The 26066-nt window shown below is 50.8% G+C and overlaps 1 protein-coding gene across 2 annotated transcripts; it reads right to left on the reverse strand.

Annotated features, from left to right (window-relative positions):
* Positions 1-444: 444 nt before the first annotated feature.
* Positions 445-24367, reverse strand: TNFRSF11A (TNF receptor superfamily member 11a). 2 transcript variants are annotated; one of them, XM_027451672.3, is made up of 10 exons: positions 23985-24367; positions 14992-15073; positions 14411-14536; positions 13761-13904; positions 12583-12676; positions 12130-12224; positions 11202-11309; positions 9470-9519; positions 7035-7878; positions 445-3241 (listed from the first exon to the last, which is right to left on the reverse strand). In XM_027451672.3, the coding sequence occupies exons 1-10, from the start codon at positions 24042-24044 to the stop codon at positions 2889-2891; spliced, it is 1956 nt and encodes a 651-aa protein (XP_027307473.1). In that variant the 5' UTR covers positions 24045-24367; the 3' UTR covers positions 445-2888. The 2 variants fall into 2 exon arrangements, with proteins under 2 accessions (XP_027307473.1, XP_027307472.1); XM_027451671.3 differs by having other exon boundaries at positions 9470-9522; positions 23985-24366.
* Positions 24368-26066: the final 1699 nt, after the last annotated feature.

Here is a 26066-nt window from a genome sequence, read left to right on the forward strand (position 1 = left end):
ATCCCATAATTGCTTTTCATGGGGGTCAGAAGGGCTGCTCCAGCACCTTAGAGCTAAAGACTGCTGCTCGTTTCCCCATGGATATACACAGAGGTATTGCGGCCTCTCCAGGCCTCAAGTGGCTGCTTTTCAAGAGCACCTGGCATATCCGCCACGGATAATGCATCTTGTGGACTCCTCAGACTGAAAGACTTTTAAAAATGCATGCTGTGCAGGATGAAACTTCGGGAATAAACTGGAAGGAGGGTGCAGTTCTCAGCAGTAAAACCTTACCTCATTCGGTGTGTGTGAGAGCTCCTGCTCGATTCTGCATGTGTGCCTGGCCTCACTTACTCTCCGCTGCAGAAGGTGCCGGGGGAGGGAGGGAGGAAGGGAAGGAGGAAGGAGCACTTTTTCTTAAAACAATTCCACACACGAAAAAAAAGGTTACGAAAATCTAGCCAGGAACGTTTTTATATTCACAATTTATTTATTTATTTATGTCAAAATGAGCACGGGCATATAATGATGCGTTTGATTCCCCCCATTATTTCAAATCTTTGCTCTTTCTCCTGTAGATCTTCAAGATTTTTATTGTCATTAATTACCAGTATTACTATAGCAGCCAGAAGCCTCCGACTTAGTGCCCAGTGTGTCGGGCAGCATTGTACAAAGAGGTGTTAAAAACCAGCCCTTGCTCCAAAGTGACAGCAAACGAAATCACGAGGGTACAGAAGTCCCTGTGGGGTCCTTGTCGACGCAGCCAGGCAGAGACCCAGGGTAACACGCAGCGTGCTGATGAGTGTGATGTGGTTTCTTCGCTTTTGGGCAGGCTCTGGAGGTAAGAAGAATCGGATCTACCATTTGCTACAACTCGGCCTCAGTGCTGAGATCGTGCTGACCCTTTCCTTCATGCCTGGTGATAAATCTAGTGTCAAACCCTGCTCAGTAGGATCCTGCCATCTGGGAGGCGAAAAACATGCCCTTCCTGAGGAGCGGTGTCCTGGGTTAGCCCTTTCCAGGAAAACACAACTGAAAACATGAAGTGGGAAAACATTTGCACCAGCCTGCATGAACCCGATGTGTAGCTCTGCTGCCTCGTCCCTGTTGCACCAGGGTACAGCAACAGGCCAGAAGAGGCTACGGAGAGGTTGTTACAGGATCCGGCAGGAGAAACAGAACAATACCACAGATAACACAGCCTCGGTGGCACACCTCCTTCAAAGAGGCAGAGGTAGCTTAGGCCATCGCTCAGTGGGACAACCTGCTCAGCCTGGCTGAGTCCAGGGGAGGATGCTCTGGCTCTCGGGAGGCCGCACAGAGGTGAAAAGGAGCCTGGCTGTTCGCACACCCTTCCCCCAGCCACCCAAGAGACAATCTTGCATGTGTGTGCCAAGCTTTACATCCCAGATATACAAATAACGCAGAATTATTCTCCTGAGAGGTGATGGTGGCTTAGCCCACCCTTCTGGTTCCTGGATGAGAAGTTCATCCAGATGATCATTTTCAACCTGAATGACTCCATGATTGTACAGTGGTCACCCTGTTAGCTTCCTAATTTCTCTTCACCCCCAGAGCAGTACTGCTGCGAACAGGGCAGCTAGGTGGTAAACCCCTCAGCTTTCTAACCTCCAGGGAGAGGAGCCCTCCCTGCCAGGGATCTTTTCAGTCAGGGCAGATGAGATCACGCTCAAGAGACCCCTGTGCTATCTGGTAGGAAACGCAGCACTGATCCTCCTGAAGGCTCAGACTGGAGAAAAACTCCTGCAGCTCTCACACAATGCAGAAGAAAATCAGAAAATTACCCCACGTCAGGAAAACATCAAAAATATCAACATCTCCTTTTGGGATTTCCCTGAGTCTCTGTTCCCTTCACCTTTACTCTCCACGGTGGCTGGTGGAGGAGGCTGGAGGATACAGGACCTGAACAAAAGCCAACCGAGTAGCCGAGGCCCTACTAACGACAGCTACTCCTGTCCTTTAAACCCACCCCCCTGGTCCCATAGCTTGTCAGCTCTTAGTGTGCCAGTGGTTGTGCTCCGATTGCAGCCCAGACAGGCTGAGCTCTGGAAATAGTTTTGTGCTGCCCAAATAATGTTGTGCTTACTAATTAAAACATCAAGGGGAAAGACAAATCTGTTTGGGCAGATGAAGGAAGACGTATCTGACCCTGACCAAACTCTCCACCTTCAGGCGCTCTCCTGTCACTCGGGAAGTGTCAGCAGCTACTTGTTCTAGATCCTTCCCCCACCTGCTGGCAGTTCTGTGGCTTAAACCTCAGCGACATGATTTGTGCAACAGCATGCCTGGCGCACGTCACTCGTCTCTAGCTTCAGGGGTCTGACTTGCTCTGGGGAGATGCAGTACGGCCGAGGTGAATCAGGGTTCAGAACTATAAATGCTCTTTGCTCAGGACTAATCTGATACGCTTTCAAGGCATCTCGGTGCTGATGTGCCCGTTATTGCAGGCCGGGTGGCGCTAACACACGCTCACACCCACCAGTTGGCAAGGGGCAGGCACAGATCCTGGCTTCTGCACTGGTTTAGGACTGGAGCACCCGTTCCTTTGGGGAAGGGCTGGAGGCACCCACCCGATCCCTCCACCAGAGGTATCGAGGAGGACCAGGGCCCCGTGAACGGGTTCACCTGGCACAGCTACTAAATTCCTGCCCAGTGGAAAAAGACAAAACCCACAACAACCAGGCAGTGCCTGGGGCCCCTTCCAGCACGCTGCCCCCTCTCCAGGAGGGGACACCCGGTGATTCACAACCTCCCCCTCGCCAAGTCCCCCAGCCTGAGGGCTTCCCGGGAGGGTTCAGCCCTCTCCCAGGGGACCCCAGCGGCCTCCGAGGAAACGAAGAACCCGTCGCAACAAAACCGGGATTCGGGGCGGACCCCCTGGCGGGCCCTCAGTTCAACACCTTCTCCGAGGAGTGTCCCAGCCTCCCCTCCTCCTGCACGGGCTGCGAGGCCACCGTGGTGGCGGCCGTGTGGTGGTGCCCCCCTCGTGTGGTGGCGGCCCCCAGGGCGTGCAGCTCGGCGCACTTCTCCTTGTAGTGCTGAGCGTTGCCGGCAAAGGTCTCGCAGCGGCTGGGGTTCTCCTCCTGCACCGGGCTGCCCACCGTCTCCGAGGCCGCCCCCGACGAGGCCGCTGCTCCCTCCTGGGAGTTTTGGCTAAGGTAGACGACGATGATGTCCCCCTTGAAGTTCATCACTTGCCCGCTGGAAATAAACGTGGAGTTACTGTTTCCAGTCACGTTGCCTGGGGAGGGAGCGGGGGAGAAAAGAAGACAGGCGTGATTAATATTTTCTCTCGTGAGGCGGGTGCTTAGCGCGGTGGATGTAACCTGCCGCGATGGCTTTGCTTTTTTGTTCCAGTATTTCTACCCCGTGACACAGGGATGCTCTTATCATCAACGCCTCCCACGGGGCTCCCTCATGATTTCCACCTGTGCCACCTCGGGACACTGCCTGCCACCCTCTGGGAGCCGTGTGGAGAAGTTTTCCCTCCACACCACACTCCTGCCAGCCAGAGCAGGCAAGATAACCTCACCTCCCCATGGCCTCCGGACGCTTGAGATGCTCCCAGGCCGCCTCCACACGCAGTTTGTGAGGAAACAGCTATCATTTCTCATTCCTAGATGCCTTTTAGAGCCCCAGGCATCACACTGCTTTTCCCCCCCTCAGTAAGCAATCACTCCTGTGGTGCGGGCCAGGCAGCAGGTTTATGGAATAAATCCTAAATGGCTTAATGTCAGGCCTTGCAGAATGACACCGAGCTTATACGATTATCTTTATTGTCCCATCTCCGGCCCTCACCCAGTGCCCTCGTGGATTTAACGGGATATATGCTGGCTATGGGGAAGGCAGAGTCTATAACACAGCAGCCTAACAGGGTTACGGCTTCGGTAAGTCTGCCTGCGGCTAGAGGCTTCTCAGCATAAATCCAATCTTCCTCTCATTCAGGACTGGGTCACAGGACCGGGCTCTGGGAATTAATAAACTTCCCTTGGAGTGGAAAGCAAATAACTGAGAACAAAGTTGCAACACCGAACCAACAAACTTCCCTGAAATTAAACAGCAGTAACCAAAACAACCAAATAAATCACCCTCATAGCCCACGAACACTTCTCTTCAGATTTTTTATCCCGCTGAGCTTGGCTTAACCACGACCTGCAGACTGACCGTGCCCCTCGCAGACGTTTTGTGCTCTCCTCAACACTCGAGACGTTCACAGTTTGGCTGCAGCTGAGCGTGGCCCAGCCTGGAGAAAAGCTCTGAGCTGAGCCACCACACTGCTAGCTCCCTGCCACCTTTCCAAGGTCTTCTGGTTAACGTGAGGTGTTGGTAAGCGTGCTTGCCACAGAGACTTCTCCCTGCCTGCCTCTCCTCCTGCGTTTGGGTTGTTTGCTGTCAGCCCGGCCCTGTTAGGCACCACGGGAGGACAGCAGTAACTGCTTGCTTTCCTACGGATTGCCTGCCACTCAAAAAAAGGCCCTGCAAAAGTCCACCAGTGCTTGGTACGAGATTAAGAGTCTGGAAATATCAGTGATGGACTAAAAGAAAAAAAAAAAAGGATAAACACATTTAAACTGTTTAGTTGAACGTAGCTAGCAATTCTTCACTGCTTCCTGTTTATGCTGAAACAAAAGTAAATGTGAAGGACAGAAGCACAGAAAATGGACCCAGGAGCTTCCTGGATTGCACTAAGAAACGTGCTTCCAACCTGAAAAGTGTAAGAGACACCGTCAGAGGGTAAGTGAAGGCAGACTTCTCTGCAGCATTTCAGCCTTTTGATCTCTTCCTACTACCCGATGATATTAATTACAATGACAGGTTAATTTCTGTGGTAATTATTCACTAGGAACTGGAACGATGTAGGCAAGTAATTTCCTCAGAGCCATCTAATGGCATCTAGGGGCTAGGAGCTGGTTGTCGCAGCTGAACCGGGCTGGTTTGGGCTCTGGAAGTGAAAGTCTCCACAAAACCATCCCCAGTGTCACATGAATCTTCAACCACTCGTGTCTGGTGCTGAAGCCCTACACAAGACGTGAGGTGGCTGTGATCCACATCCTGACTGCTGCATCTTCTGACTGCCTCCAGGGAGATGTAGGGTGCTGCCGGAAGGCTTCCCCCAATTGCTGTCCATGACCCCGTAATGGCACCTGTGCAGAGGTTTACTTTGGCCCTCTCAGGTCGTTTCACAGGAGGGGCAGAGTTTGCAATTTCTGTTGTCCTTCTGAATGCTAAGGAACCAAAACCAAAACTTCATGGAATTACCCCTGGCATTTTTCTTCCCATTTCTTCACCCACCCACTTTCAGGCAGTTCTGTCTTAGCACAACTGCGTGCAAAGCCCGGTGGCTACAGCTGCTTTGAGAAGCTTCAATAGAAAGTTATTTTGCACATTTATTCCATCTGGGCACCTCACAGGGCCCAGCAAAACGACTGATGCTGCTGCAGCTCCACACACAGCCCCAAATGTGAGCTGGGGCGCTTCAGTGAGGAAGCTCCTACTGCTAGGCCCTGTCCCCCTCCTCGTGCAACCAGGCCACAGCCACTCCAAAGGCTGGAAAATCCTCTGCCAGCAAGGCACCTCGGCTCCCAATCAACCAAACCCAAGCTCTCCTACTGCCCACTGCTCCCTCAGCACCTCCCCAGCCACGCCAAGGTTCTGGTGAATTGGGAGCGCTGGATCTGTGCTGAGGTGACAGCAGATGGCACTGCAGCATGTACGTACATACCCAAAGGCACAGATGCAGTTAAGATCACGCAGAAAGAACTGTGCTGTCGAGCTAAGATGGCACTTCCCAGCATCTCACTTACATCCAAACTCTCCTGCTTGCCTTAATGTTTCTTAATATTTTCTCTTCCTCTTCTCGAGAGATTTAGAAAGAAAAGCAGTACTTCTGCAGGGCCAGATAAGACTTGACTTTCAGTATTACCTCAGAGTCACCTTCCACAAAAATAAAATCCGTCTGCTCTTCTCTACTGTGAAGTTTTCTACAGATCAGGGAGCGAAACTGCTTCGAGATTTCAGGAAACTGAAGCAGTAGAAAGAGTATCTGCTCTTAGAAAGATCAAGGCTGCACGCTTTCAGGTTCTCGCACAGCTTGCATGCTTAGAAGGGAAGGGCCCTCCAAATGTCACTTGTGGGTCTTCAAAGTGTCACTTCTGGGCTTTGGCAGACTGACAAGAAGGTCTGCGTAAGAAGCCCTAAGGCATGGTGTGGTTTTAAAGAAGAGCAACCGCTTACGACTGCCATGTGTGTTACAGGAATACTCAGATGCCCCAGTCAAAGCTAAGGTCCCATTGCGCCCGGCAGCACACAGATACAAAAGCGGAGCATCTGTCTTTAAGAGGCTATAACCTAAAATGACTAATAACACATGACACGAAGATTGCAGACTTTTATACTGAAAGGTCTAAGGGAGGAAGGTTTTATCCAGAAAATGCTCACAACTTCCCTTCTGCTGGTTTTGCTTCAGTGATTCTTCTCCCTGCTTTCGTTTGACTATTTTGCAATATTCACTCGATTTGTAAATTAGTAGCCTAGTAAGCTCTGACATCAGTGTTTCAGAGCTGTTCTGGGGACAAAGTGCTTGCATGTGAAGAAACAAATGTATGTGTGAAATTATTCTTATGTGAATGTTTATACATTAGCGAATTAAAACAAAGAGAAAGAGCTAAAGGCCAAAAATTGACGATGGTCTCTCAGACCCAACCCTGGCCACCAGGTAACATCTCCAGCTGGAATTTTACTGATGGCCACGCGATTGTAACTGGGCTTCAACTTAACAGCCAGGACAAAGATGCACGTGCAGGCTGATGGATGGAAAAACACCCATCCAGGTTACTTGTCCCTTCTCAGCTCAGCCTCTCTTAGGTTTTCTGTCACACAAACACCCGCCACAGCACAGATTACGGAGTTACAGGACTGGCTGGCTTCTGCAGTCACATCAGAAGCTCTCCTAGATCAGCCCCTCTGGGTGATACCAAGCTAGCACAGAGAACAACCCTATACAGCTGTGTACAGGTCGAGCCTAGTGGACTCACCAGATGCTGGAGGGAGGTCTGAAGTGCTGCTGTTTGTCCCTGAAGTGCTTCTGCTTGTGTTCTGGTGCTTCGTGCTGGTACCCTCAGAAGATGCATCTTCCACACCATGGTCACTTGCTAGAGTGCTCTGACCAGCAGAGAGAAAATTCAAGCCACAGGTGCACTGTGCATAGGATCCAGTTTCTGGGGAGGCGGAGGCGCTGTCAACTGCAGCACAGCAGGGTTTGCTCCACTTTCTGGTAGAATCCCGGTACAAAACGCCACACCTTACACAGATCTTCTCTGAGTCATGGTTTGTTGCAAAACGATCTGTGTCTTTGCTGTCTATTTCCTTTGGGCAGCTGTGGGCATGCTGGTAAGGCTTCTGAAAGTACTTGTCCATGGCAGTGTGCGCACCATCTGCATTGCAGAAGGAGTCAGAGCCCTGAGAGACGGAGACGTCCTCACTGCTCCCCACCCCCGAAAAGCACTGGTTCAAGCTATCGTTCTCCCCGATCTCCACCGGCTCTGAAAACGATGACACAGTTTTACTGTCAGGCCGACTCAGCAGAGATAAATAATCAGCAGCATGGAGGTCTTTATCTGTATATTCATCTTCTGTGGGAACAGGCGGGAAATGGTCGTGATCGCTCTCCGTCACCACAGAAAGCTGCTGGAGGTTCCCCCCGGCCTCGTAGGGCGCCGTGCTGGGGCTGCTGTGAGTGCACGAGGTGTGAGCACCGGCACAGGATGCGATCCCGGGGGCAGGGCAGGCAGCAGGGCCCAGGAGACGCGTGTCTTCAGAGCCCTGGGCCACAGCGGCGATCGGTATGTTCACAGCAACGTGCGCATCTCTGGGGGGCTCCTGAAAGACATAGAAAAGAAAAACATGTTTAATAAATAAACTGGCAGAAGGTTGTTTTCTGAGCAAAGAAGGAATAGGCAATGTCTTCGTGTTTCCTCGGCGTGGAGCTGGCGGGGCTGAGCAGCACTGATGCATCTGAATCTTGAGAAGTGCAATTCTGTTCTGCTGTAAAACTGTGCCTGGCTGGGCTCTACCACTGCTCAGAAAAAATCTGGGGACAATAACATTAAACGGTGGGAGAAGGCTGTTCCTAGCTTTTAAGGATCACAGAATCATCTAGGTAGGAAAAGGCTTTCAAGATCATCAAGTCCATCCATCAACCAGTCGTCACGAGGGCACTTGAGGGTAAATAATCTTAGAAGTTGCTAGACTCTGCTGTTCCTCGTGGACCATCAATAAGCCCTACCTAATCCAACTGCTTATAAGGTTTATAACCCCCCTGAACAATCTATGCCTTTCTTGGTCTGTGGAGGCCTCTCTGGGAACAGAATCTTTATTATCAGATAAAAAAAAATACCACACAGACACAAGGCTGCTTTCACCTGGAAAAGGCTAAGACAACAAATGCAAAAGCCCATGACGTTACTTTCCAGCTATGCTCCACATTAAGCTGTGTTTTTGGTTGGAGCTCCACAAAAAAAGGCTTGGGAAACACTTCAAGGGTTCCCTTCGGTTCCTGCCAGTCATGCTGTAATGATGGGTATTTGGGATCTGCTACCTTTCATTTCGAGTATCTGTTTGCTTCTTCCAGGATGGAGGAGAGAGAGTCAATGCCGCCAGCCACTAATTGCTGTTGATTCACTCTTCTGTCCTGGGGGACCTAACCAGCTGCCAATGCAGGGCATTACAAGAACAGCTATGAGAAAAAAAGAGGAACTGCCTGCTCAAAATGTTGTTGTTGTTGTTTTCTTGGTAGCAATAGGATTTGAGCGTTGCCATAACTAAGCTAGACAGAGCTCCTAGACTGGCAGGTGGGGACAGCATGCGCCTGGGACCTGGGGAACCTCAGTCCAGTCCCCAGTGTGGATCAGGCAGTGCATAAACCTGTGAACAAGGATTTCTGCATGTGCTAGAACAAAAGGGACTCATGGCCATTTTCTTTAGCTGATGGCTGTGTGCTTAGTGCTTTGCATGTCTGGCATTCTTGGCACTGCCTCAGATCCAGGTTTCTCTTTCACGAGGACCCAGGTATGTAAAAAGGTGCAAACACAGCTGAGGTTTTTTCTGCTCTTAGGATTTAGAAAGGCTCTCTCCTAGGTAGAGTCTCAGGTGTTCAGTAACTCGTGGGCTCACGTTCAACCTTTTCCTCTTATAAACATTCAGTCTTCAAAGAGACTGTTGCCGCTGTTAAAGCTGGCTGAAACCAGACAGCAGGTTCAGAAGCTATTTGAGCGTGGTGATTTCATAAGCCTCACATTTACAGAAAACCAGACTAAAAAAGCCAAAGCTGTGAGTGGTTTTTGAGGAACTTAAAACATTTTTTTCTAGCCAAACATTATCATGGACTCTGGATTAAGGAGGAGTGTCAGGAATGTCAGGAGTGTCAGAAAGCCATAAAACAGAGAGAAAATTTTCATGTCCCTGACTTTACCTTTGTTCCTTTTATTTGGCTGCACACTTCATTAGCCCAATTCTGTAGATCTGCTGTAGGGAAAAGAAAAGAGTAGCTGTAAATTAGAGCAGGCGCTGGAGCTAGCCACAGACCTAAACACCCACAGTCACTCACTCACGATCCATAATATTACATTAAATAAAAACCAGCCAGGCTGTTGTTTTTACTGACTGTTCAAGTGTCCCAGCATCAGTCTAGCTGAGGATTCATTGTAACTGGAACAGAGAGATATTTCTGTGGAATAAATGTTTCCAAGCTCCTAAAATAGACTACGGTTAAGCTGTGTTCCACATCAAATGGGGTTTCTTTCCTGGTCATATGTCAGCACGCTATGACTAGCCTGATACCGACCCGCTTGCAACTGCACAGTCTATTTCAAGAGAAGTCACATGGATGGCCCAAAGACCATTCCCAGAAAGGAGCGAGGAGACTGGAGAGAGGAGGGTAAGCCACTGAAACCACGGGACGGCCGACTGGAATACAGCGTATTCCACTTAATCAAGATGTATTTAACTGAGAAACTCACTTTATCAGAGTATCTCCCAAGGAAAAGCTTCAAGTCCAATAATACTTTACAGCAGGGACTGCTGCTTAATAGAGCAAGTGACTCTTCTTGTTTTCTGTTCATGCTTTCAGGAGACTTTGCAGGGCTCAGGTCTCGTGTACACTTTAGGCTCGTGCTCGTTTTGTATGTCTGAAGATAGATCAGCTACGTAGCCACTGCCACTTCCCAGCAATGACTCTGTTCCTCTGAAGTGAGGTCTGCACATTTACCATCAGTCCCCAGGCAGGCAGAGCTTCTTCTCTGGGGCTCTAATTAGCAGGATTTACCACGTGAAGGCAATGAAGGACTGCCACTGCAGAGCAGCAGGGTGATAGGAATCTCAAATAAAGAGCATTCCCCCAACCTGCTCTGCATCGCAAGTATTTGGTTTGCAGGGAGAGTCACCATTTCCTCCAGCCCATCCCAGGAATTCCAGATTTAGCAAAACCCATGTTTAGTGTGGCAGAGGCAGCCTATTTCTAAAATATGGGTTGAAAAATACTTTACAAGAGAGGATTGCTGTCTTCCCTTCCACTGCTCCCAAAACATTTCATGAATTGCTGGGGTTTGGGAAAGGAGGTGAAGGGAAAAACACAGCAGGAAAAGCTTTCCATGGGAAAGAGGGGAGAAAAATAAAGAGAACAGTAAGCATTTGTCCTTCATTGTGAAGGCAGAGGGCTTAACACAGAGCTAAGTAACTGTTAGAGATACTTCTGTCATATTCATAATATATTCAATGCCCTAGTCTTATCCAGAATGTCTTTGCCAGAATTTTTTAATTTTTCTGTTGTTATTATTTGCTCTATTCCTTCTAGTATTTCTGCAGTGTCTCATCAGAGCTTTGTCCCTCAGATAAAACTATTGCCTCCGTTATGGCTCGAAACAAACATCAGTTCTGAAATCCGTATTTTAACCCACCCAGATGCGGGTTTCAGGGGAGGAAGGGAAGTGGGGAGAAGGAGACGGGAGGTGGTGAAGGCCCCGTGAGTCCCTCCCTGACCACGGGCTCTGCCGTGCCAGGCAGCGTGGGGGAGCCCTGCTGGTACAAAAAGACCCAGCACCACTCTCCATCGCCCACATCGTGCCCCAGTGGCAGTGGTTACCTGCGAAACCAGAGCACAAAGAGCCACGTGGCTGTCACATTCATACACACCAGCTACCATGTACCTGTCAGCTTTTTTCCCTTATTCTTGTAGTACACGATGAAGATGACAATGCCAATTAGGGCCACAAAAAACAAGATGACAATCAAGACGAACAGAATCTTGTTTGTTCCTGCAGAATATAAGAAAGACAGCACCATCAGCATGCAGCGTGTTCTCAGCAGGAGGACAATCCTTACTCATTCACTTATTTTTCCACACAAGGGGGACTTTTTTCTTCCTGATTGATTTTTCAGTGTCTGCAATAATGACCTCAGCTCCAGCACCCACGTAGCTCTGTGACAAGCAGCCCCACCAAAGGTACCTGGTCCAGAGCCATCTCAGTAAAAGCTGAGCATCTGCAAGAGGTGTGAGGCAGACATCCTCCTCTGAAAGTCTCCCTGCAGTCTGTCAGCAGCCCTGGGCTGCGCTTGCTCTGCCTCAAGATAAGGGGGAAACACAGATCAAATCCTGCCTTCATCTCAGATCATGAAGGATCACTGCATGGCAGCCAGACAGCCTCTCTGGTACCATATCCTCACTGGAGAGAGAAAAGGGCTAGAAGCTACGTTCATTTGAGACTGTGTCCACTGCTATAAAATAAGTGTGGGGAGAAGCTGGTGGCCTTTGAACAGGAGACATGCATATGGAAACTGGCAGGCTGAAAAATGAAGGAGCAGGAAACGTGATGGAGGTCAGGGGTATAACAGCAGTGCTGCTCTCCACGCAGTTTCAGGGACTGCTTAGTACTGGACATCTGGTCGAGAGCTGCTGGGCTTCAACTAATCTTTAAAAGCAAGATTTTCCAAGAGAAAGAGAGACCAATCTTGGTCTACAGCTGCTTCTCCTCGAGTCAAGTACAACAGGAATACAGTTAAGCCAGCCAAAAACCCTTGTAAATACATCCTTTTCCCCAGGTACTTGGTAATGAATGATTTCCATGAGACACATACCGTCTTCTGGTTGCTCAGATATCTTCCGTTCTGCACACACTGCATCCGACTTATCAGTCCCAGGGACTACTTCTGCCATCCCCAGAGCTGTACAGCTGAAAAGGAAAGACAAAGAGGCTAGAATCCCAAAGAGGGATCTCATCGGGGCTCCTACACCTCTGCAGAGTGTCACTTTCTGCTGTAAAGTACTCCTGCATTTCTCCACCCTTAAGAAGCTCAGGTACCTTCTTTATGCTCAGCTACACCAGCTCAGCTGTTGTTACTGCTTTCTCTTGTTCCCCTCAGGGAGCAAGACTCGAGCTCCAGCACGAGAAAGCCCTTACCACTGCACAACCAACCGAGATGCTCTGCGCACTCCCCAGACAAGCGGACACCCCCCCGAAAAGTGTGCTCGCTCGAGCATCTCACTGCCTTGTGGCTATCACAGGCCTTTTGCACGACAAAGGGACTTACTTGGTCCAGGCTTTACACTCATCCGTGGATGAAGCAACCTTTGAGAAGTAGCCTCTGGGACACGGCATACACTTCGTGTCCTTGTCTTGTTGCACTGCAAGTAGCAAAGGAAGAAAAAACATTACAGCTGAGCTTCTCTGAGTTCCTCTCAGGCCAGGGGAAGGTGACGATGCTCCCCCATCCTCCCACTTCACCCCCCCTTCCCAAAAGCTTCCCCGAGGAGGGGATCTAAAATGATGTTGGAGCAGCACTGACAGTCACACGTAAGCAGAAAAAAGTGCTCAGGTGAGACCAGCACATTCCTCTGCACGATCAGAATAAGAAATGACCAGGAGCCATTTGCAGTGACTGTGAAGTAACACGCAGCTCTTACATCCTTCCACTGCCACCAACTTCCCCATGCCGATGCTACGCCACAGGCAGCGACACGAACTGGTGTTGTCACTTCTTTGAAGCCACCGTACACACAACGCTGGATAAGGGTTTGCTAGACTGGAGGGAAAACACCACCACTGTGCTCTTGGCAGGCCCATTCAGCATTTCGTCCTCTATTGCCCCATTGTGTGCTGCTTTTTGGTGTTCCTTGTGCTTGGTACAAATGTTCCCAGTGTTCATGACAACTCAGAACTTCACTGTCCCTATTTTCCACCCACAAAACACCAGCATTTTGATCTCAGTTGGAGACCTTGTACTAAATTCAGTGCCTGCAATAAATCTTTGCATTACAAGTTGTAACAAAGAACACTTGCGCTGTCTGAAAGGTGTTTATCGCTTTTAACTCATAACATTATAGAATGGCAAACCAAAACCATTTGGCAAAAACTGATTTCGAATCTGACCTCAGCAACAATCCGCAGTGAACCACTTCTCCGAATCGTGGAGCAATGCACAAAGCGGTGATTCATAGACCAGCACCTCAGCAAACATTACAAATGCACCGAAGACCTTGTGATTATTGCCGTGCACATGTGAAAGCTTGTAAATGTCACCTGATCCAAGATGTTTTTTAAACTACAGAGACAGAAGCCCTCAAAATACAAATAGTCCTGGAGAGTTACATGCAGCAGCAATGATTTGGGAGTCTACAGTACCTGCTCTTTGACACCACAACCCACATGACGCTGGCCTTATTCTGTAGGCTGGATATTTTACTGTTGTACATCCTCTCTGTATCTTACCAGGGTGCCCAATTCCAAATCCTGGAGCACATATGGTATTGCGCTGACAGCAGTCACAGTCCTCATTCCAGTGGTAACCCGTGGTGCAGGCACACTGCCGCTGGAATGTGCTGTTTCCCGGGTTCACTTCCTTCAAGGCTTTCCCTAGAGGAGAAAGCAAACGGGGTAAATATCTCTCCGATAACAGGCCTCGTGTCTGTGAGCCTCCTGTTCTACCTATTTGCTTTGCTTGAAGGCCAGATGCGAAACCATTCAGGTTAAAGGAAAAGCTATCTTGGGGGACCCCTGATTAGCGTTAGGCACCTCATTGATTGGGCTCCCGAGCAATGCTTTTCCTTGTCGCTCCCGTAGAACATAAAGAGAGGGAGTGCACGGTAAGCTGGGCAAAAGGACAGCCTCTAAGACCCAGCTCACAGGGAGTGAACAGCCCCAGTAAAGATAATCATATCAGCAGCACGGAGACTATGGTTATGGTGTTTGGCAGGGCACAGAACCAAAACTTCCTGGTGTCTGGGGACCTCCCTGGCCACCAGGTTCTCATGCCACCTCCATTGCCATGCACCTGAACAAGGCATCTGCCCTAGACCCACTTGCTCGTCTTCGTGCCTCACTAATTTGGATTAAAAGGTCTTCCCGTGTGAGCAGCTCACCTTGATCGCATATTTTATGTAGCAAGCATTTGTCCTCTTCGTTCCAGACATCCATGTACTCGTTTGGGCCACACGGCTGACACACGCTGTCCGAAGTGGCAGTGCATTTAGCAGACATATACTTCCCTGCGAGCAAGAGAAGGACAGGCAGGTCACCCGCAAGTTGCACACCAGCTGCCTGAGAAGCACGGGGAAAATAACGAGCTGGGCTAACGCTGCTGTACTACAGGGACCACCACTTCTTCCTCTCCCCCATTCGTTTCCTCAGTTAGAGGGCTGAAACATCTTGTGAAGCTTATGGCACGGGAGCAGTCCTAGCTACACGCGCGAGAAGGGAGCTGCTTTCCATCTCCTGCAGTGGTTAAATGCTATTCCAGCACAATAGCTGCTGGGACTTTTGCTGAGGTCAGCAGGACCACTCCTGCACTACAAGACACTCATGGGCCTGAGATCATGCATTTGCAAGGCTGTGTGCAAACAGATCTGCAGAGTCACAAGAACAAGCTGCCCTACTGACCCCCAGAGCTGTTTCTAGGGAACTTTTCCCTTCACCAGGGAAGCGCAGCCCGGTGCTCACGTACCTGGCTCACACTTGGTGCAGCACCGTCCGAAGGACTCATAGTGTTGTTCGCTGTCACACAGCAGAGTGCTCTGTAGGGACAACTGCAGAGAAAAAGGAGAGAGAGGACATGAGACCCAGCACACGCAGAAAGCTTCAGCCCTGCCTTATCACAGTGCCGGCAGGCAGAAGGCAAACTTCAGTGCAGCGTTTTGGATGGCAGTAAAAACATTACTCAACGTTTGTTTTTATTATTTGTATTATTATATTTTTATTATTTTTATTACTCAACATGTAAGACTTCAAAGGCGCTTTGTAGACAGACTAAGACTACGTACGTGATCCTGTACACACAGGGACTTGCAGCGCAGCCAGGCGATAAACAAATAGCACAGTCCTGCAATTTGTCATGAACTTCTGGCCCGCTGTATAATCTGTTCTTACAGTGCTCTATTATTCGAAACCCTTGACTTCAAAACAGTTGTAAAGAAAATTGTGTTGACATACTTCCCCAGTCTCTTCTACATACATGACCTCAGATCAAGACCTAGGCTGCTGTCAGCTTTAAAACACAGCATCTGGCTAACAGGTAAAGGGAATGATTTATACCCTTGAAAAATAAGTTCCCATCTTCCCACTGGGATACACAACACCCCTGGCGAGCACCACAAAACGTTGGACTTTATTTCTGCAGCATTTTATGGTTCCCACCACGCCCTGCAGAGGTGACCTCGCTTCACAGAGGCAGCCACCCGCGGAGCCATCCTCTTCCAATGCTGGGAGGGGTCCTTGTGACTTGAAGACGACCAGAGAGGCTGATGTTTTTCTTTAAAACGCCGCCTCCTGGCTTGGAGCTTGGGCCATTTTTGCCTCGTTATTTCCTTGTCCCTGTCTTTGCACTTACTAGCAGTGTCTTGTCTGCGAGGAGGTGACGCATTTTTCGGAACAAAGGCTGCGCTTCGTGTTTGCACAGCGCCTCACACAAAGGGTCACCAGCAGCACGGCTAGGATCCTGAGGATAAGGTAAATAAGTGCATACACTGCCACAGGCTTTTCTGCTGGCTTATTCCTGACACCTTGCTCGTCTTCCCAAATATCAGGACAACAACCAGTGCTGGCACAGCAGTAAGTGTAATACCAGGAGTGTGTTTTTGGTGCCATGCTCCAGCTGCCGTGTGCTGGCCAGGTCGGGGCTGAGCCCACACCATGGTACCCAGCAGCAGGAAGGGCTGGAGGGACTGACTCCTATCCCCGGCCGTCTGCACTGGCAGCAAAAGCGACCAGACCAGGACGGGTCCAGTCACTTGCTTTTTATAACAGCCCGCTCTTTTCTTCCTCGTTCGCCCCAGTTCGAAGGTTCCTCTTTAGAAGAAAAGACTAAGAAAATGACTGGAGTGTCACAGAAGGGCACATCGTCCTTTTTAAGGAAGGATATGCAAATCTGCTGAACAACTTCCCGCTCAAGGGCCTGGAATGATTTCCGAAAACCAAGGCTCGGCCCAAACAGAGCAAGCACCCCCCTGCGCTGAGGCTCGGGGAGCAGGAGCAGGCTGGCTGCTCAGCTACCTTTAGGAAATCGATCCAGCACACAGAGGGCTCTTGTTGCAAAATCCTCCCAGCTGCATAAATCCTCGCTCTGTGTCAATAAGTATTCTCTTCGGCGGCTGTGTCCTTCCCCTTTCGGGACAAGCCAACGCATTTTCCAAGCCGCGATACTCCCTCCTTTGGTTGACGCTCAGCAAGACAAAGGCAAAGCTATCGGTGCACACGTGCTAGCTCGCTCCCTCCTCCCGAAGGAGAGGGATTTGGGCCAGGTATTTTTTGACCTGCTGAGCGTGAGAGCTGGGTGTGGGGAGGACGGGAAGGTGAAAGAACAGAATCGTGGTGTTTTCTCAGGGGGGCAGCAGCCGTGGCGAGCTGGGGGCCTCTGGTCAGCACGAAGCACGTGCGCTGCCAGCAGTGAGGCCCCGCAGCGGCAACGCCTCCCCAGCCGCAGCGCCGGGCTGAGATGGGGAAGTGCAATTCATGTCACGGAGGAGGAACTCGCACCCAGGGGCCGGACGGCTTCACAAAGGTGACAGGAAACGAGTGGCGAAGCAGGAAAGAGAAGCAAGTCTCGAGCTCGCCCTGTAACCCCTAGGGCATCCTTCCTCTCCTTGGCGCTTGCCCGTAAGCAGGAGTGATTTTGACATCTCCAAGTTCATCTCCTGGTGACAGAAAAGTTGTCAACCTCGCCTGAAGTAACAAGACAGATCGAAAAGACACAGGCTGGTCATTCCTCTAAGGCTCACTGTTGGTAGTTTTGCAATAAATACCAGCAGTGTGTGTGAATGAGTGCTCCAGTGAGGCCTGGGCATCCTGTGTCCATTTCATTCGTCACTTAAAACATGTGTGAAGCACATGTGTGTGCTCCTCTTCCTAAGAAAAGGCAGCTCTCCTGCTTAATTGGTCCTGGGCAGCCGGCCACGGCCTTGCTGGAGCAGGAGGACCGGGCCAGATGACCTCCCGAGGTCCCTTCCCACCTCAGGCATTCCCTGATTCGGTGATTTATATTTCCTCAAAACACGAATTATCCAAGAGGGGGAGAATCCGGGGGACGAAGACAAACATCCTCTGGGCTCGGCGGATTGCCACGGGGCCGGCTGGATAAAGCACGCCTACACCTCCTCACCTACAGGCACAGGAGCAGCGTCGATGGCTTCTTTGGAAAAACAGGCCTGCTCCTGTCCAGGTCTGCAGGCGGGCCGTGCTTCGGTGTCAGGCAGCTGCAGGCAGCCCTCTCAGCCTCTTTTTATTTTTCTTTTTTCCAAGTTTCTTGCACAAGGACGCTAAGCAAGAGCGTGCTTGTAGGGTGGGAGACCTCCCGTGAGTCACAGCTCCGAAGCACCGCGGCGTTACTCAGCCCCTGAAAGCACGCAGGTGCTGCTGAAGGGGGAAGCAGCAGCACTCAGAGTCCTGTCCCTGGGCTTAAGGAAATTATTCTCAGCGCTGTTGGGCAATCGGGTGACAGCAGAAGCTGTGTGTCATCGATGCTAAAATTACTTTCTCGCTCAGATGAATATTCAGACCCACATTTCAGAGAAGATAGAGTTGCACGGGCCTCTTTCCTTTAACAGAAAAAATCTGGAAGAGCAAGCTCGGGGATTTCCACGGTCTTTTTCCCATGTCACTTGGGAGCAAGAACCTGAGGCCCCAGTGGGGCTGCTCGTTAGCGATAATCTGACTTGTGCAAAAGCTGAGACGTCAAGGGACACGTCAAGGGGTAGCTAGCACAAGATGACACCTTCGTGCTTGGTGGAGTTGTTTCTGGAGAGCGTTCAAGCCACCCGTCAGCATTTCACTGAGCAAAGCACATTTTTTCTGCATTTAGGACCCAAAGCACCTATGGGAGAACGAACCACGGCACGTCCCGCCTCGCACACCTCTTGCTCTTTGAGCTCTGGGGCTTGAATTTACTCACACTGCTTGCTTTTGAGATCCTTGGCCATGCCTGCTGCAGAAGTGTGATGGTTCCATGGCTCCTTGGGCTTTATTTCTGAGCCCAAGGACCTGGCTGTAGCGTGGCACTGCTCCACGTGGCTGGCATTCCCAGGCGCCCTGCTGGGGCACCTACCTCACAGTACACAGCTCTCTGTGTTTTTATAACTGTGTGTTGGTAAGGGGGGAGAGGAATTTTACACTAAAACGGCTTGATCGTGATCACAGGGACAGCGAATGCAACAGCTCCTTCACGGCCAGGCTTCGCTGCCGACGCAAACTGGAGCAGGACAGCCCGCAAGTCGCAGCCGCACAGTGCCAGTTATTCGCCTGCAGGTCTAAAAATCCAAAGCAAAAGTCTCAGCTTGTGAATGAAATGCTTTGGGTGATGTCAACTTTCCAGTGACCAGGAAAACCACATCACAGAACTACCACCACGTGGTCAAATACAGCCGGGAAATGGCAGCGGCTGAAAACTAAATATTATTTCGCTCTTAAAAATAAGGTCCTTGAAACCCTGCTAGGGCCTGAAGGAACACGAAGAACAACACTGATAACATGAAGATTGATAGAAAACCACGACTCGCAAGCAGAAAGTGGCCAGACGGGGGTGAAATCCCCATCCTGGCTATTCCCACTGCCCACCCCGTCATAACGCGTGGCGAGGAGCAAACACCTGAGCGGCCGGTGCTGCCTGGACGAGGGGAAGGTCCGTGCCTCACTGCCAAACCCCAGGGAGCTATTTCTAGCAGGCAGGCGACGTGAGGGAGAAGTGCCTCGCTGACCACGCCGCCAGCGGGGGCACAGCAGGCAGGAACCTCAGGTGCATCAGGTGGGAGGTGAGGGAGGCGATGGGCAGTGGGGATGGAGCAGCCGGCGAGGATCGTGGCCTTCTGCGGGCTGACAGCTCGCCATCACATGCTCAGCCCCTGGCAGAGTCATCCCAGGCAGCGTGCAGAAGGGCAGACCTCTTGTATTCACTGGCTGCTCAGCAGCATCCACGTTATTATTCACGACTCATTGGGAATGGACTGAAGAAATCAAACCCGAAAGCCAACCAAACCATAATGTTTAGCAAAGAGCCTGTTTTACTACACGTGGTATTGCAGGAGAGAGCTTTTCTTTTCCTGTGAGGGCAGACTGAAGCAGGCATCTCGCTGTTCTTGCGAGCAGGCAATGAAAAGCTAGAGAGGACACGGTGCTCACAAAGGCAGAACTACGCGGTGGGGCAAAATAACAGGCCCAAAATAGATCCCCATGCACGCTACGTAAGCAATTTTGAGGACTTCATATGAACCTAGCAGCACATTTTCCCTATCTGTCTTCCAGATTAATGCCTTGCCTAACAAAACTTCACGGTATTTTTTTTTCCATACGAGATTTTTTTTTTCCCCTTTTCCCTCCATTTCGACCACTGGCTAAATATATTCTGCACCGATCTGCAGTCACAAATGTTGTTCTTTGTCATTCTTGAGCAGCCCCTATATACTTCTTTTTCTTTTGGAGTAACCACAGAGTGGTGAGGGTGAATGACCTCATTTTTTTTTTGTTCCTTCTTCATTTTTTTTTAATTTCTACCCCTCCTCGGCTACTTGTCTCTCGCAGGGTGGATTGAACCGGCCAGCTCGGCTCTCTGACCGCAGGCGAGCGCGCCACGCGGGGATGCGGCGGGGAAGGGGCATGGGGCCAGGGGCTGTGCTCGGCCAAAATTTGTGAGGAGGCCAGAGGGGACCTGGAGAAAGAAGACGAGGGCTGGGAGATGCTGCCTGCACGGTGGCAGCCCAGCCCGCTGGGGGGACGGATCTGCTCCCTTCCCAGCAGACCTCCCCGTGACTTTGGTGGGAAGGGGAGAGGGCTCTAAGCCGCGGTGATTAATGGCTCTTCAGCTGTATTTGCAGCCCTGACATCCTAAGCACTGTGCAAACAGCAGGGAAAGCCAAGCCCTGGGCCCGGAGAGCTCACGCCCTGAGAAGACAAACAGAAAGGCAACCAAGGGAAGCGCTGCGAGGAGCCGCTGAGGCCGGTGCACAGGCATGAGGCAAGGAGCAGGACACCCCGGGGTCCCTGGGGGGCTCCTGCTGCCCATGCTGACACCACACCACAGATCCCACTCCCCGGAGATGTGGCACAGGGACGAGGTGACATGTGAGCGACACACCAGGGCGCTGGCACCCCGCTGGAGGCGAAGCATCACAGCCAGCATTGCGGCAGAGCGGGCACGAGGGCAGACTGCCTGCTCGGGGTGCCGGGGCTCGCTCCTGCAGCCCACCCTGCAAGTCGGTGCCGTGCCGGTCCCAGAAGAGCCCTCCTTCCACTGCATGAACTTTGGGCCGCGTTGAGAGAAGAGCAAGTCATAAAACGGGGCACGTCCTTGCAGGCAGGCTATCGCGCCGCACTAGACCGTGGCCTACCCGAGTCCAGAGTGCAACCTGGTTAAACAGCACCGGGTTTTTTTTATCTGGCTTCCGTAACGCACAAATATTTGCCTTTGCGCTTCCCGTCGGCACTGCCGAGCCGCTCTCGGAGCAGCTGCTTCGCTGGGTTTCCATCGCGAGGAAGGGGCAGCCTGCTCAAGGAGCACGGGGCACGGCCCGTGGGGCCGCCTTTGGTGCCTCTGCCTGACCTGTGCCGCCTCGTTTCCCCGCGGCACAGCCAGAGGAAAGCCCTGTGCCGTGGGCGAGCACACCGCAGATGGCAGGCTGATAAGCTCTGAGTTCGGCTGGCCTGTGGATCGTGGCGAAGGCCCGTGCTGGGCCTCGCTGTGGGAAAGTAGAAATCGCCTCAGGAAGATGATGTTAACGCGAAAAGAGAAGCGACAACGGTTTCTTAAGTGGTGAATCGGTTCGGTTTGACACACACGGCGTTTACTCCCTTTATACGCGGTGCTGTGAAGCGTTATTTCAGATTTTCACATGAGCCAGGGGGAACCTGCAACGCAGCGAGAAGCCTGCCAGTTTCCCGCGCAGGGCCCGTTCCTGCAAGGGCATTGTGATAAGTAAAGTAATTGAATGGCAACAGCTGTTAAAATTATGCTGTTAACGCCAAAATAAATCCAGGGCTTTAGGCTAGATATGATATCGTAAATTTTGCTCTACTGGGTGACTCCTTTGGCCCTGACAAGGGCAGGAACACGGGACTGGGAAAGCCTATGATCTGACACAGCACGGACACCTCTCTGCTCTGCTTTTCTTTCTCACCATAAATACTGTGCATTTTAGGAAGTTAAAAGATAATCTACACTTTAGGCAAAATTGGCAAGATCATGGAGAATTCTGGATGCTTTTAGTGAGCAAACTTTCAAGTAGATATTACGGAGTAGTGGAAGAATCCGTCCTGCTGCCATACAAGAGAAGAGTCCTTGACATTACACCAGGTAACTGAGCTACTGCATATTTGCAAATGCACGTTCCCACAGGCTTTAGCACCCATCTGACAGAAACAATCATGCCCTTCATCCATCTGAAGCAAGGAACGGGACGTGAATCTTCTGTACAAAGAAGCTGAGCAGATCACGTTTGCTTTTGGATCTCAGAAAGCAAAATACTGCGTCCTCTGACAGCTGCCTGGGACGACTCACTTGGAAAGATCATCTTGAGGCTGAAGCACAAGACAAGGAGGGCTGAGCTTTGCTCCCAGTAGTTCTGCTCCATGCTTGGTATGTGACCTACAGCAAGTCACGAATTCTCTGTTCCTGCTTCCTCTTTGGTGAACATGATGACGATGATAATGCCTATTCTCAGCAGCGTTGTGAGTACCTACTAACTTACATTCGCAAGTGTTTCTCATTCCTCACAGGAAATACATTGCACATATTGCTGGCCTACCACCACCCCACCACACTGTTGACCCTAACACCAAGTGCATCAGGCAAATGTCAGCCCTGCCACGCTTATTCTCATAGCTTGTTCCATCAGAAAAGTCCACCCATGAGGGGATTACAAAAGGCACTGTTCAAATCAGTCAGCCAAAGGAGAACCTGAAAGGTGCCTGGGAGCAGCGTCTATCCAGGCCTACCTTGCGTCCTCCTGCTTGACTTTCAGGACTGTGGCAGAGAAGCTATTAGATCAGCTAGATCTGTGACAATATACAGCTTTTCCTACCTAAACTTGACTACAACTTTACTATTTTGTACTGCTACTTGTCTAAAACATTGGCACTGGGAAGCTGTACCCTATGCAATCCCCAACAGACTCAGAACTAAGCACGTGCTGAAAGACTTTACACATCAGTCCCAAACAAATACACATTCCCCGTTCTGCATCTTCTGAAGGGCTACGAATTGAAAGACAAGAAATGATGAGAGGTAACTACTGGCTCCTACACCAAGGTACCTGAAATGGTGAGATGTAAAGCACGGAAATCTGAATTTGTAAGGTTTGGTCAAGAGGAGCAGGTTTCGGGCAATTCCAGCACAATTACCCCAAACCCAAATAGCTCCAAAAAGAAGAAAATGCCATGGCTAATGATCACCAGGTCTGCTTGCCATGCTGCACTGAACACAGTCCTGGACACCAGCACAGAAAACAGGTAGATACAGAAGCTGCTGCGGGACAGGACAAAGTGCCTGAAAGCTGTGATGCAAAAGTGACTTGTGAAACATGCAGGCTCGTTCGTACACATATGGAGGACACCTGGAAAGCAGCAATTTCGGAGAAGCCTAAGGAGTGAGGGCGGACAGAAAGAAACATATATTTTGGTGGGGAAAAAAGGCCTGTGCGGTTTCAGGCAACATATTTAGGAACAGGGATCCAGAGGGAAGGCTCTCAGGACTGTGTGGTCAGACATTAAATTGAAAGCTGCAGACAGCAGAGCCTTTTTTTTTCTCCCTTAATCTTTTTTTTTTTTTCCTTGAAGCTGCACCTTGCTCTCAAGGGACGCTGACACGGCCCATGCAACAGCACCGAGTTTAAGGTGGCACTTAAAATGACACTCACACCTAATCAAGAATAATGAGATGGAGAGAAACGGTAGAAATAAATACAAACGGCAGCAAGGCTGCCAAACATTTGATTAATGTCATAAATCGTGTAATGAAGCGTTTGCAGCATGGGCTTAGCAGAAAAGCAGCCAGCACGCAGGGCTCAGCGGGCAGCAGGAGGGGCTCGGTGGGCACAGGGGAGGCCAAACCCGGTGCCATCTCTCCCCTCGAAGCCCAAGAGCCATGCAGCACCTCCAAAACTCACGGGGCCATCGCTTTTTGGCTCCCGGGCCACCCCAAGGGGCAGGCACCCAGCGGGTCCCCGTCCTCCAGCCACGGGGCTCCCACGGCGGCTGCGGGTGCTGGGGACAGGCGAGGCGCCCCGGCTGCAGCCGCCGGCTAGGGTGGAGCCCGCCTTGTTTTATTTTTTATTTATTTATTTAAACTATCCGTGCAAATTATACCCCTCGGCAACCCCGCTGCTGGCTTCTCACACCCCGCCGGCTCCCCGGAGCCGAGAACCGAGCCGGGCGGCCAAGGGGGGGAGCGAGCAAACCGGGGGGGAGCCGAGCCGGGAGCGGGGGAAAGGGAGCATGAGGAGAAAGAGATCCCCTCCTTACCTGCTGCTGTCCCGCGGCGGCCAGGCAGAGCAGCGCCAGCCAGCCCGGGGGGCCCGGCATGGCTGCGGGGCCCGGCCCGGCCCGGCCCGGCTCTGGGGCCGCGCTAGCGCCGGGCAGCCGAGCCCCAGCGCCCCGGCGGCGGGGCCAGGCGCATCGGGCGGCTTCACTTCTCCTTCTGCCGCTCCTTCCTCTCAGCTACGCCAGGGGAGAAGAGAGAAGGAGAAGAAGGAGAAGGAGAAGAAAAAAAAAAAAAAAAAAAAAAGAGCCTGCCTGTAGTTCCCACAGCATTTCCTCAGACTTGACATGCAGGTTTTGTTGGGTTTTGGTTTTTTTTTTTTTCTTTTTCTTCTTTGATTTGTTGGTATGTGTTTTTTTTTTTTTTTTTTCCCTTCTTCTCGTCCCTCCCTTTCCTTTCTCCACCCCCTTTTAGTCACCATACCCACGTCCCTCCTCCTGCCTCTGGGCACAGCTCTCCCTGTCCCGCTCTACAGGGCTCCCACCTGCCTCCCACCACAGTTTGGGACGTGGCCTCCCCAAAATCCGCTGCCCACCCAGCCATCGCCTGCTCCTTCACAGCACTTCTAGCTGTTTCCTCATGCTATCTGAAGACATCTGGGGGCTCAGAGAGCCTCCAACAGCCTCCAGCTTCCCTCAACCTTCATGCACCCGCATGGCCCTGGAGGCTGTGAAGCCAGCCCCGTTTACTCTTCCTAAAGCTCCTTTCCACGCTTAAAACCTTCTCAGCACCCTCTGCACTGCTCGCCCTGACATGAGGTTGATGCCCCACACCACGCTGATTCTCCTGGCCCAGGGCTGGCAGCTGGTGCTGCTGCCCCTTCACCTCAAGAGCAGCCAGGCCAGGGGTGTGCTGCGGGGCTTTAGGGAGCTGTAAGGCTTGCAGTTGTAGGATCAGAGCCCAGCTGAGCTGCCAGAAGATTCATGGCCTCTACGCACACAGGCTGGCCAGCCCGCAGCCCTTCTGCTGAACAGAGCAATAGGAGGACAGGGGGAAGGCCACGGTGCTGAGTGTGCGCAGGGGGTGATGCACAACGCCTCCTTCACCCGGCGCTTCGTGAGGCAGCACGTGAGGCCTCGGTACCGCAGCTACCTGAGGATGCTGAGGATGGCTTTTGCTCCTGGGGGGAGACCAGTGGAGATCCTTGTGCCAGAGCCACCTCCCCACTGGCAGCAGCTCACTTTTTTGAAGTGCTTGTATTTGACACACAAGGAAATGCTTCTTTTTAAACAGAACAAGCTGTTAAGTCTCTTCCCCTTTTCACATTTAGCACAATACCAAGGCTATGAGCAGTGTTTATTTACCAGCTGCTCACTCTAACCACAGATTTACAGGAGCAAGCTCGTTGTCACCAGCAGTTAGACGCCTTGTCCTCTGCCTGGGAAGGTGCTGAGGGCAGCCCAGCCCTGCTCAGTGCAGTGCTGCTCCAGGCACTTCACTGTTACACAGCAGCTTCATTATTTTCACATTCTGATCCTCAATCTTGCCTGAAGTATTTGCTGAAATTTTTCTCTCTCTTTTTTTCTTTTTTCCCTTCCTTTTTTTTTTTTTTTTTTTTTTTTTCCTCCTTTCCACTATCTGAAAACAGCCTCTTTTGGAAAGCTCAGACATTTTCCTCTGAGTTAAATTTTATGTTTCTGAGCCAAAAACCACAGAAGCCACCACTGGGTGCTTTATAGTCTTAATTATGTATTGCAGGAGATTGTTAGAAACTGAAATGCGAATGCTTGGAAATATAAACTAGAGAACATATAGGAGAAAGTGTTATCAATGCTCTTTCATTTATTGCATTTATAATTCTGTGCAGCACAAGTAAAAAACAAAGATTTACACCAAAACTGTTTTTTTCAGCTTTTATTTTATAGAAAAGATACATTTTGTATTATCGAGTACTGTTTTTTGTTTTTGTTTTCAGCTAGCTTTGCAAAACACATACTTCGAATAAAGATGAAATACCTGAAATCTGAAAGTTTTGAACTTCTGATGGCAGCTGGGTGCCTGCTGTTTCCATTCACTACTGTGATGTGCAAGACTCTCCTGGGCTATCCTTTGCAGTGCTCTTTTTA

Source organism: Anas platyrhynchos, chromosome 2, assembly GCF_047663525.1.
Source record: "Anas platyrhynchos isolate ZD024472 breed Pekin duck chromosome 2, IASCAAS_PekinDuck_T2T, whole genome shotgun sequence".
NCBI lineage: Eukaryota > Metazoa > Chordata > Aves > Anseriformes > Anatidae > Anas > Anas platyrhynchos.